This window comes from Dendronephthya gigantea, unplaced genomic scaffold (genome assembly GCF_004324835.1).
Source record: "Dendronephthya gigantea isolate DGI-Jeju-01 unplaced genomic scaffold, DenGig_1.0 000061F, whole genome shotgun sequence".
Classification (NCBI taxonomy): Eukaryota; Metazoa; Cnidaria; class Anthozoa; order Malacalcyonacea; family Nephtheidae; genus Dendronephthya; species Dendronephthya gigantea.
In genome coordinates, this window is record NW_021163071.1 from 3,150 (window position 1) to 15,312 (window position 12,163).

At 35.6% G+C, this 12,163-nt stretch overlaps 1 protein-coding gene across 5 annotated transcripts; it reads left to right on the forward strand.

The window, feature by feature from the left end:
* Nucleotides 1-1,124: 1,124 nt before the first annotated feature.
* LOC114530331 (mitoguardin 1-like) lies at nucleotides 1,125-10,210 on the forward strand. Of its 5 annotated transcripts, XR_003687759.1 has the most exons (15): nucleotides 1,125-1,453; nucleotides 1,619-1,844; nucleotides 2,047-2,155; nucleotides 2,671-2,744; nucleotides 2,831-2,902; nucleotides 3,028-3,100; nucleotides 3,527-3,613; nucleotides 3,694-3,792; nucleotides 4,640-4,774; nucleotides 5,051-5,221; nucleotides 5,770-5,873; nucleotides 7,994-8,673; nucleotides 8,895-9,147; nucleotides 9,340-9,406; nucleotides 9,555-9,847. XR_003687759.1 is itself a non-coding variant. In XM_028551943.1 (12 exons), exons 1-12 carry the CDS (start codon nucleotides 1,264-1,266, stop codon nucleotides 10,193-10,195), a joined length of 1,401 nt encoding a protein of 466 aa, XP_028407744.1. In that variant the 5' UTR covers nucleotides 1,125-1,263; the 3' UTR covers nucleotides 10,196-10,210. The 5 variants fall into 5 exon arrangements, 1 of the variants encoding a protein (XP_028407744.1); XR_003687758.1 differs by having other exon boundaries at nucleotides 8,895-9,406; XR_003687760.1 differs by lacking the exon at nucleotides 9,340-9,406.
* Nucleotides 10,211-12,163: the final 1,953 nt, after the last annotated feature.

Below are 12,163 nucleotides of genomic sequence, written 5' to 3' on the forward strand. Positions count from 1 at the left end.
TAGAAACATAGAAACATAGAAACATAGAAACATAGAAACATAGAAACATAGAAACATAGAAACATAGAAACATAGAAACATAGAAACATAGAAACATAGAAACATAGAAACATAGAAACATAGAAACATAGAAACATAGAAACATAGAAACATAGAAACATAGAAACATAGAAACATAGAAACATAGAAACATAGAAACATAGAAACATAGAAACATAGAAACATAGAAACATAGAAACATAGAAACAGAAACATAGAAACATAGAAACATCATGGCCAGAAATTGCGGACATGGAATATGCAGATTGCCGTAGCAAATTTGCATATCTGTTCAAATATTATTCGTTTGCAGAACTAAAAATTATATTGCGCATTCTTAAATTTCGCAAAATTAAGGAAAACCATTGCATCTTTGCAATTTGCCCTGGTTGTTTCTTGTAATTCGTGTCATATTAAAGATCCTGAGGTAATATTTTGCTGGTAAAGGTTTATGTCGGCTCTGCATTTTTATTTTATTTGTACGCTATTACGGTTTTCGTTTTATATGGTATTCAACGTGATAAATGACCAAAACTTTGTTTTGAAAATGCAGGACGAATACTGATAAAACATTTTGAAATACTGTCTCAAAATATTAAGATTAACTTTCTCTGCAACGAGCAATTAAGGCAAATTATAATCGACCACCTAAAGCTGTATTTATAGCGTTTAGTACTGTGCACATTACAGTTTACTATAAACTCGCGAAGCTTTATTTTGACACCATATGCAAATTTAGGCGGAAGTAGAATGTTAATTATGTCCGAATTTTCTGGCCATGAGAAACATAGAAACATAGAAACATAGAAACACAGAAACGTAGAAATGTAGAAACACAGAAACACAGAAACACAGAAACATGGAAACACAGAAACACAGAAACGTAGAAACGTAGAAACGTAGAAACGTAGAAACACAGAAACGTAGAAACCTGGAAACATAGAAACTAGAACCATAGAAATAAGAAACATAGAAACATGGAAACACAGAAAACTGGAAACACTGTGTTATATATTTCCGCGATTCTAATTATATATTCCGTGACCCGTAACATGGGCTTATAACCACTTTCCAGGCCTTTTTGTGTACCTGCACAGCCCCAATATTGTGCGGGTGGATTTTTAAGGAGCACAATAACTAAACTGGCACCAGTCGTTCACTTCGACACCACCATAGTCCATAGATTCCAAGCGTAGAGTTATGTAAGAAATCAGCTGCTGTAAAATGAATGGTTTAATAGAGTCTCCTCTTTTTAAAATGTTTGCAACAACAAACAGTCTTTTTCTTGGCGTTGGAGCTTTGTATTTAGTTAGTTTTGGTCGTGAATCAGTTAGAAAAATGACAGACAATAACAAGGTTTCAATCAGGAAACAAATATGGTTAGATGAAAGAGTAAAATATACAGAAAGCGAAGGTAATAATCGTCGAAATGTTTTTGATTTTAGGGAAATTTTCATTTTGCATCCTTGCTAGTACTAGAGTGGTCACTTTAATGGTGCAGCCCTCTACTAGTACCAATTGATGGGTTGATTTTTAATTAACAAGGCTTTTAATACTTTATGTAAATAATGGGATTTAGGTCTTGAGGAATTTGCCCAACACTTGGAAGAGTGGAATAGAAGCCTTGCAGAATTAGAAAATCTATTGGCAAACAACATCCAACAGAGCAGGGGACAAGATGATGTTGTTGAAGACCGAGATGAGGTTGATGCTATGGATATTGCTGGTTTTCATAATGCTGACTTGATTTATGAAAAAGTAGATACAACATTAAATAATGTTGTCAGCAAAATAGGTAAATTAAGGTAAATAAGATATTCGATCACTTGTCCGCCTGTAAAAGAGGCTTGTCTTTTCCAATGTTTTGGGATCTGAAACTTTTTTACTCAGCAATAAACAATGCTTATACTTTTAGCTATTATGAGGAATCTATTTCAAAATCGGAGTGCTGCCTATTACATATACCAGGCAGTATGTCAAACCATTGAATTTTATTTTCACATGCAGATATATGTTAAAAAGCAAACAACATGACAGTAATTTCAATCCTGGTAAATCCATAACAAGGGACGATGATTCGGACACAGACTCATTTCTTTCTGCAGAAGGTGATGAGGTAAAGGGCACAGATATACACTATTCAGAATGATGATATAATAGACAGTTTATGATGGTAGTTTGTTGTCATTTTTTATTGCTACCTTTACTATCTAAAAAAAACCAACCTTTTCCAGCAGACAGTTTTGCGAAATATAAGAGAAAACATACTCCGAAAATAAACATCTTGTAAACCCAAGATATGAGTTGTTAAAAACAAGACACAATATTCAAGGTGATATTTCGACTCTATTTTGATTCTATTTCAGGTTTGACAATGACTTTGAAATAGAGTCGAAATATCACCTTGAATATTGCATCTTGTTTTTAACAACTCATATCTTGGGTTTACAAGATGTTTATTTTCGGAGTATGTTTTCTCTTTATTATCTAATACCTGCTATATTTACCCTTAATGGTTGACCAATGAAAAGTGCGTAACCGCAGGCAAAGGTTGATAAAAATTGCCTTTAATTGATATATGAAATCTTACAAGTAATGTGAAAAATGTCAATATATAATTTTTTCTATCAGGATGATTTTAATCAAGAGATCTCCAACACAGATCACACACAAGAGAAAGCTCTACAAGCAGCTGGTATTCACAGGTAACCCACAAAGTAGCTTGCAAATTTGTCTTCTTTTCATGTAAAAAAGAATTATGTTTTTTGTTTCAACCATTTATTCATTTTAGGGATAAACCATTCTATCTGAATGCCTTAGAGCAATATTTCAAACATGGAATAAAATGCTGCAAGAAAACTAGGTACTAATTAAATATTTATTTTTATCATTATTATTAAAGACTGGTTAATAATAGTAAAAATATATGCTGATTTTAACCAGTTGCAATAAGGCCAAAAGATTTTGAGAGAACAAAAAATTTTTTAGGGCAAAAATGGTTGGATGCCTGAGTGATGTAGAATTTCTTGCAAAGGTCTACTGCATTAGAGAAGCATCCAAGGTAAAATCTTTGAGCTAATGTAGAACCTTGAAAAAGTCTGTTTATCTACTAGTATAGTTTTTGTTTATATATTTTAACCTATCAAGCTATACTGTACCCCAAATTCAAGGTAATTCAAGTTAACAAAAATATTCACTGATAGATTCACCATTTTTTTTGTAAAAATCACTGCCCATTGGCACTGGCGATTGGGATAGCAGCCCCTCTTATAATTTCTCAATTAGATTTTATATTTTTCAAATCTAATTAGAAGGGGAAAGTTAGAAATTTCAAAGTTTTGTCAAAATTAGACTGTGTCAAAATTAGAGAGAATCAATTTCTTCTGAACATTCCTTGGCATTTGCCTTCTCAAAAAATATTCCTGTCCACACCACTGTCACTGGTTTTCCAGACAACAGGTTAATTATCTGTTACATCTAATTGTAGATGGCTTTTGCCAAGAAAGATGTCCAACTTAAATTTGAACAAAATGGTACAGAATTGCTTCGGTTTTTAATTACAACTGCAGGAAAGGTACAATATCAATGAAACTGAAAAACGTGATGAAACTTGATAGGAAAATGAATTGACATGCTGTTTTCACGTGATTTCAGGATCATAACGAATGCGAAAAAAGATGGAAAGCTTTGCTTGGTTTTTGTAAGAAACCAGAAAACTTCAAAATCTTTGAAAGAGAATTAAGTAAAAGAGGAGTATGTGGTCTTTGCTCAATTATTTTAATTACCTTGCTCATATTGCGCCTACCTGGTCCTTTATTAATTCTAATTAATCCGGTTTGCTTATGGGAGTTGTTAAAAATTCAGAAGACAGCTGCCAAATGTCCACGCGACTTGCAGCTCAACTTGGGTGGCTGAAGCATGCTTCTCTTTGCGAGGATTTATTCCACATATACTTTTTAGTTTTCTTTTTAAACAACATTTCATTTTTATCAAAAACGTATTTTTAATATCAAATTTTGATTACATTTTTGCTCGTATTTGCAATCCTAGTGTTTTAGGTGCCCCTACTCGTTGTACTCATATCCCTAGTGATACGGGTACAGGGGCACACAAAACACGGGATACTTGTAACACTGTGACCCCGGATTAATTACGTCTTGATTTTTGATTGAAAGATTTCTAGCATTTAACGTGGTCGTCGAAGTGGGGTAGCTTCTTTTTATTTTGTCTGCACAAAACAAACTTAACACACGACATCCGAGACAATAACGAATGTCTGAGGTTTCAACTTTTACTCTCCACCTAGCCTGCGAGGCAGGCTTGAGGGGGGAGTTAAGGGGTTAAGAGCGGGCGGCGGAGGGGAGGAAGAGCCTGCAGTAAAATCAAGGTTATTTCATATACGCCCACTTAATTAACATGATAATATATTATCTTCCTTCCTCCCCTCCGTCGCCCGCCCTTGACCCTAACCCCACCCGCCCTTGACCCTAACCCCGCCCGCCCTTGACCCTAACCCGCCCCCCCACTCGAGCCTGCTACTCGTAGGCTACTCTCCTCCATGATATATGCATTATCTGTGTGAAAATTAACGCCTTTTTAGGTACCTTTCATCACATTCTATGATCTAGTTCTGGATTTCGTGGTAATGGACGCATTTGTTGATCTTGAAAATCCGCCTTACTCCATTAAGGCTGCAGTTCAAAACTCGTGGCTACCTACTTATATTCAACAAACGGTGAGACATTGTGTCAATAAACGGTGAGACACCCTCGAATATAATCCTCTGACCCAGCTACTAATCTTACTCAACTATTAATCTTACCCAACTACTAATCTTATCCAACTACTAATCTTATCCAACTACTAACTCTAAAGGATTATAATATAGATTATTTTCGTGGATTCTCGACATGAATTATTACCTCGATAAGGCTACAATTCTCAAGTGCCGTACACAGGCCTCTAATTCTCACATACTTTCAGTAACAATTTGATTGTGCTCCACTTGTAGGGTTTAGAAACAGCAGTTTGGGGAGTATTGAAAGCAAAAATGCAGATGTTAGACGAACCAGCAGGATTTTTGATGCATTTTTATCATCTTTCTGAAATCCTCACTCCAGTGCTAGCCTGGGGATTTTTGGGATCAGACAAAGCGTTAAAAAACGCTTGTTCTATTTTCAAGGTAAGAATAAAAACCGATGTAAAAGAAGCTTAATGCTATCAAGAATATATATCCGCTGAAGCGTGTTTCACTGGGACACTGTCGTGCAGCTAATGGCAACTACGAGTTTTTAATGCTGAAGGCCGTGTTACACCGTGCAATTTTCTTGCGACTTGCAATGTACTTGCAATTCTACTTTTGAGAGATGTAAATTTGGCAACTACGAAACTTTTACGTTTATCACACTCCATGTACGTTTCTTACACTTAAAGTTTTGAGCACTCTGTACTAATTTACATCTCTTGAACGTAGGATTGCATTGCAAGTTGCAAGAAAAATTGCACCGTGTAACATGGCCTTAAGATGCAAAGATAAATATTTTCAATATAGAGCAAGCATAAATGTGCCACATTTGAATTACCAGTGCATGTAAACCCATTGTGTAAACCTTTGTGCTGACGTATCCCATACGATAGTTTTAAAATCATATAAATGGCTTGATTGAACGGAGGAATACTTATTGGGAACTACTTAAGGGAAACATTTCATTCAACATTTTCTTTGTATAGATTGAGTTAATGGGGTTTATTAAAGATTTATTCAGTTTCGAAAGGGCTGACTATAGTTCTTTGGAAAGTTTGTCGACAGATATCTCCAGACTTGCTGAGGAAAGGTACAAACATTTAGAGCCTTTGTTAAAACGCTCAAATACTAATAGCACTTAAGCTGTGACGTAGCTTCAAAAGATCACACATTTCTGCGTAAATGTTTCGAAACGAAATATCCTTACAAAGCCCTCGCAATATGACGTATCACTATCACCATAGACAATCCAGAAGACATGTCTTCTGGATTGTCTATGGTATCACTGAAGCAGGCAGCCATCTTGGGTAGCAATAGTAAACGGCTGATTGCTGCAAAACAAAACCTGGCAACTTGACTCTTCTATTAATTGGACTTTTCTAACATCGCGAACAATATTTTATTTGTACATGCAATCATAGTTTCGATCCGAATATTTTTTCTTTTAGGACTGTTTTGTAATTATTTGTCAGCCGAAATAGCGGTTGCTGCGTTTGTATTGAATGTTTGTATCCCAACATAATGGACGACTTGCGCTTTAGACTAATTTCTTACTTCGGCGATAAAAAGGATATTTTCTGAAAGAGCTTACTAAAATTAGTAAAACTATCACTTTTGGCTGCGAATTGTTGTAAAGTACGGAAAATATAGCCATCAGCGAAGTTTTCGAATTTTGTGTTGTATCACAGCCGGAAGTTTGTAACTAAATTAGTTACACATTTCTGCACGTAATACAAAAGTATACAAAATTTGCCAACTTCGCATGGCTATATTTTCCGTATTTTCTAAAATTTCGCAGGCAAACTTTGCATATGCACTATTTTAAGTAAGATCTTTCTAGCTGTGATGATTTATTTCCTTCTAATTACTTCGATCAGGAATTAGTTTTTAGCGCAGGTCGTCCATTAAAAAACGCACTTCCTTGTGTCTACTACCGGTCTTTATGTCTATGATGTTTATAAAAAAGAAGTTAAAGAACCCTCGACCATAAAATTGACATATTCTTGTTGAAGCGCAATATTTCATGCTTTTGATAATTAAAATTTGCAGATTAATTCCACTGTGTTTGTGTATCTATGAGTGGGCAGTGAGTGTAGTGACAGCAACGAGATATTAAGATTATTCATTTTTTACAACCTGTCAAATGTTAGAACGCCAGAAAATGGCGCCGTTCCTTGATCGATGCCAACTGACCGGCGCCAAAAGTTATGGGTTAGGGTAAAACGCGGATACGGACGGACGGACAGATAGCGACGGACGGACGGATAACTTACTTTTCAATAAAACAAATTTTAAACGTCATATTCGCGTTTTACCCAATCGGGTAAAACGCGGATATAGTTTGAAATATGATTTTCGGGCGTTTAAAAGGCATATCCGCGTTTTACCCAATTGGGTAATGGTATAAAATTAACTAGGGTTTTACCGTAGGGTTTTACCCTAACTCCAAAAGTTACAGTCGTGCAAACCAGAAACTTCATAACTGCTTATCAAATATAAGGGCCTTAATATTCATGTTATCCAGTGTTTTTCAATACAAAAGACAAGGCTGACAAACCATTGTAACCCCGGTCCCAGAGACCTAAAATCTATTGTGCTTAAGAGCAATATGAATTTTAGAACAATATAAGTATTGCGTTATTGAGTCCACGCCAAGTTGGGATTATTGTCGCTGATAATTGCTTCACTGAAGGCTGTTTTCCACTCACGTGTTTTTGATACGTGTACGGAAAATTTTAAATGCTTTTAAATTTTTATTATTTAACATCTAGGCCAACTAATGCATACTAAAATATGCAGAAAACTAAGTTCCTTCGATTTATTCACTTAGTTTTTTCAAAGGTAACATATATAAGAATTTAGACTTTTACGTCCGTATACGTGCGTATGAAAAACGCGTAAGTGGAAATCCACCCTAAGGCTGTTTTCTACTCACGCGTTTTTCATAGGCACGTACACGCACGTAAAAGTCTAAAATCCTTGTACCAACCTCATACCCAGGGTCTTCTGTGTTCGCGCCCCGTTAACACAGAAGACCCTGGGTACGAGGTTGTCCCACTGAGCTATATTTGTCCTTGTACATGTTACCTTTGAAAAAACTCAGTGAATAAATCGAAGGAACTTCGTTTTCTGCATATTTTAGTATGCATTAGTTGACCTTGATGTTGAATAATAAAAATTTTAAAGCATTTAAAGTTTTTCGTGACAAAGTATCTCACAGGAAAACTATGCCAGGATGTTGTTGATAGCGTAAATGCAGACAAGATGGGATATATCAATGAGATTCACCAACCTAATTTGGAACGGCAATCTCAATAATCCCGAGAGCAAAGACTTTATGGAACAAGCCCGTCAGATTGAGAGTGCAGTACGTGGAGTTCTAAAGAGTGATGCAACGTTTCGTACAGTCAAAGTGGAAAAATTTTCTCGATGAAGTGTTGTTAGTAATCTAAAAATAAATTATGTGGCTGGCACAGTCTTCACTACCCCGATAGACACCCTGACGAAGGCTGCAGCTGATGGTGAAATTGGTAACCTTACAGTAGACAACTCATCATTAGACATTGTTAATTATACATGTGACACACCTCTTGGGATGGAAAACCATCGCATTCCTGACAGCGCCCTTAGTTCAGCAAACCAGATAATTATCATCCATTTACAAATGCTCGTTTAAACCATAATGGACCTGGTTGGACTCCGCGAGTTAATCGTATTGAAGATGCATATCTACAGGTTGATTTCGGGGAAGTTGTTCAGCTAACAGGCATTGCCACGCAAGGGTCTTCATATGGTGGAGAAAGCTGGCTACAATCCTATCTGTTTGACTATAGCGTTGACAGCAGGATATGGGTAGAATATAAAGAAGATATACAGATAATTATGCTATGGTGAGACTCTAATACTTAAACCCTATAATAATTTTTGCTACGTTTGTGGCGTATAGAAATGTTGTTTAGATGCTAAAATACATCGTATACAGAAATTCGGGATTTGTTTTGTTAAACGTGTGAAAGTCAAGATAATGTCTGCGCATGTGCAAATAAGCAAGTATTTAGCAAACTCGTGTACACATGCGAGCCTATTTTTAACTTTAGCTGAATATTTTTAGACATTTTTAGCAAACTCTGATGTGAATACGGCTGTGCGAAATGACCTAAAGAATCCAGTGAGAACAAGATATTTGAGAGTTAAAAAAGAACACGAATGTCGTTATTAGAGTTTTCGTTGTGAGTTTTATGGTTGCCCTATACCAAATGTTGGAATGTTACCAACGTTTGTGCCTTTTAACCCAACCCAGAATAAAGGTAAAAGGCCCTGGAAACGAAGTTGTTCTCGCCCTACAAATCAACTCAACTCAACAGGTACGAAGAAGCATAAAACTGACGAAAAATCCCCGAAAAATATTTATTATTATCATTAGAATTTCTTTAACAACGGTAGCTCTTCAGTCTAGGCTGATTTTCAACAGGCCGTTGGTATTTAAGCTATGTACAAATAATTGATTACAAATGACTTAAAACTAAACACTCTATTAAAACTATTACACAATTTAGGGGGAAAAAAGAAAGAAAGTGAAAAAATGGAATAAAATATCTCACAAACCCCATGCTTCAAGATAATGTACTTATATTATATTTACGTCAATGTTCTAAATTAGTTGTTTAATTTAGTTTTAAACCCAGTGATAGAAAGGCTATTGCAAGTATTAGCAATTTCGTCCATCCCTCGATGTCAATTTTAACCTTATAATTATGTAATTATTTCAAAGGTACATCTAGTCATGATGTTGGTGATGGTGATCAGAAGGATAGTAAAACTGATTTGATTGTTGGTCTTGTTCTTGGTATCTCAGCCGTGTTTATACTCGCCATTGTTAGTTTGGCAAATTAAAAGACGTAAGATAACTCGATCGTTTGGTGCCGAAGAGTCTATAGTGATGAAACAAACAGTGAATCCTGATATCACTGATCTAATATAGTAAATACATTATAAGTTCTTGTAATTCCTTACATCACGCAGTTAATTCATTCGTTGATTATTTAAAGTACTTGCTCGGTAATGAAACAGAAAAAGATCGCTTTGATGTTAAATAGACTTGATTATCAATACTTATCAGATGTATCAGTGTTGAAGTTTTAAAGAGAGTGTGTATAATAATATATCTGATGTTTAATGTATAGTGTTTATGTACTGTTATAGGGAATTTAAGGTGGGATTTTCTCAGTCCTTGACTCAGTTTTTCAAACGTTTCGTTTTACTGTTTCAACTTGATAATAAAAATATTTACTTTATTCTTTAGTATCTCGTCTCTCATCCCTGTTTTTTCTCATTTCTTTCATTCATTTCAGAGATCACATCAAAAACAGGCATCAAGATATATGCAAGTGTCAATGCTGTGATGAACTGTAGTACTGTACGTTCGCCATACTCGTTGACATTTAACTCATCTCGGAACATACTCATGCAAATTTCAACTTTTACTGCATGAAAAGGCACACTCTTTTCAACCATGTGGGACACATTTGCTCACATCTACAGGGTGTCCCAAAAAACGAAAAATATTGAAATCACCCATAACAATGCCATTGTTAGAGTTTGAATGCCTAAGCACTCTGTTGGGCCCACAAGTGTATAAATCAGGGTTGCCATAAGCATTTTTATGCATGCATTATGATGCAGTCAAATTTGCTTGTTCGCAAAAATGATATTTATTAACAATATTTACAATTTACAAATATGGATAATATTATTTAAATGTGCATCTCAAGGACCATGTCCTTTGACATGTCCCCTTTCTCTAGCAGCAAAAAGCATTTAGCATTTTATTAGCTGCATTAAATCCCCACGGGCTGAAATTCGTGAACACGGCATTCAAATTTTAACAATGAGTGATTTCAATAGTTTTCGTTTTTTTTGGGACACCCTGTATATATCACCGAAAATATAATAATTGCCTTCTCTTTTCCACTAGTATTTCTGAGTCCTCTGACGATCTAACTTCTTTTGTGAATCCTCTTTATATCTAAGCGCGCTATTTTCTGCGAGATCGCTAATAGCTAACCATTACGTAAATATTTGGGCACTAATTGGGCACTCGTTCATTTATTTTTGTTAGCATTGTCGGGTTGTTGGGAATGATTTTGTTTCAACACGCGCTTATTGTGTTTTGATATGACGCTTTTAATGTTGTTCATACAGCTATATAGCTAACTTTGACGGTGTTTCTGTTTAAGATCTTATGGAGGGGTGACGATTTGGGAAATGTTTGTCAATCAACTTCAAGAACTCCCGAGCGACATTGGTTTGTACGGTCTTACTATACGGCGGGTTGAACCAAATGACTTTTCTGCCTTTCGGTTGAAGGTTTGCTTTCTTGGGTTGAAAAATGTAGTTTGGAGGTGTAATTACTTTGCTTCAGGGAATCGTTGTTAAAGGGTGCAACAGAATCAAAGACTTGTTTGTCAGATGATAGTGATGCGATTCTGCGGTTGATGGCCGCTGGAAGTTGTTTCATGATTGATGGTGGATGGTTTGATTCTTTATGGATGTAGAGTGGATCGTTATTTGGTTTTCGGGTTTTGGTTTTAGTGAGGTTGAGTGTAACATCAAGGAAATTAACACTTTCTGGTTTACTTCGGCTGTGATCTTTAGCCCGAATTCTTGAAATGCAGAACACAAATCTTTTCTTGCTTTATCTGCTAGTCGTAGACTCCCTAGAACCTTTTATCAGAGCCAGACCGTCATCTCTATACAAACCGATGTTATTGCTTCCGAATCTTTCGCTAAGATTGTTTAGTGCGTATAGACCAACAAGTTCACAAATTTCTGCACCATCAAAGCTTCCCATGGTCACATCGAATGTTGAGTGACTGTTTCGTTTTATCCATGGTTTTGAGGAATTGAATAAAACAGATTTAATAAAAAATTGTAATGAAAAGATTAAATTAAATGCTCTACAAAATTGTTGAAATAAATTATTATAATAAATTAAAATAAATATTATTTAAAATCTTAAACTGATTACAATGATTGCTCGCTACTCAGAGTTTCACGATCTTTAATGATCGATCATTAGGCGATTATGTATATATATATAGATATATTTCTTCATACTATGTCAACGACCGTCAGTCACGTATGAGAACCATGCTTAACGAAACTGCCTGGTGTAAATTTTTAGAAAAGGTTACGAATATGTAAAAAACAAGGTACACTGAACCGTACAAAAATATCAAAAACCGATTTAGAGAGAACATCCTGTTGCTTGTTTCTTTTTGTCGTGTTTAATACTCATGTTCCGGTTCCGTCATGCGGACTCCGCAGTCCGCGACTACGGGTAAGAGTTTTTTTTCCAATTTTGAAGTACTTAAGTACTTC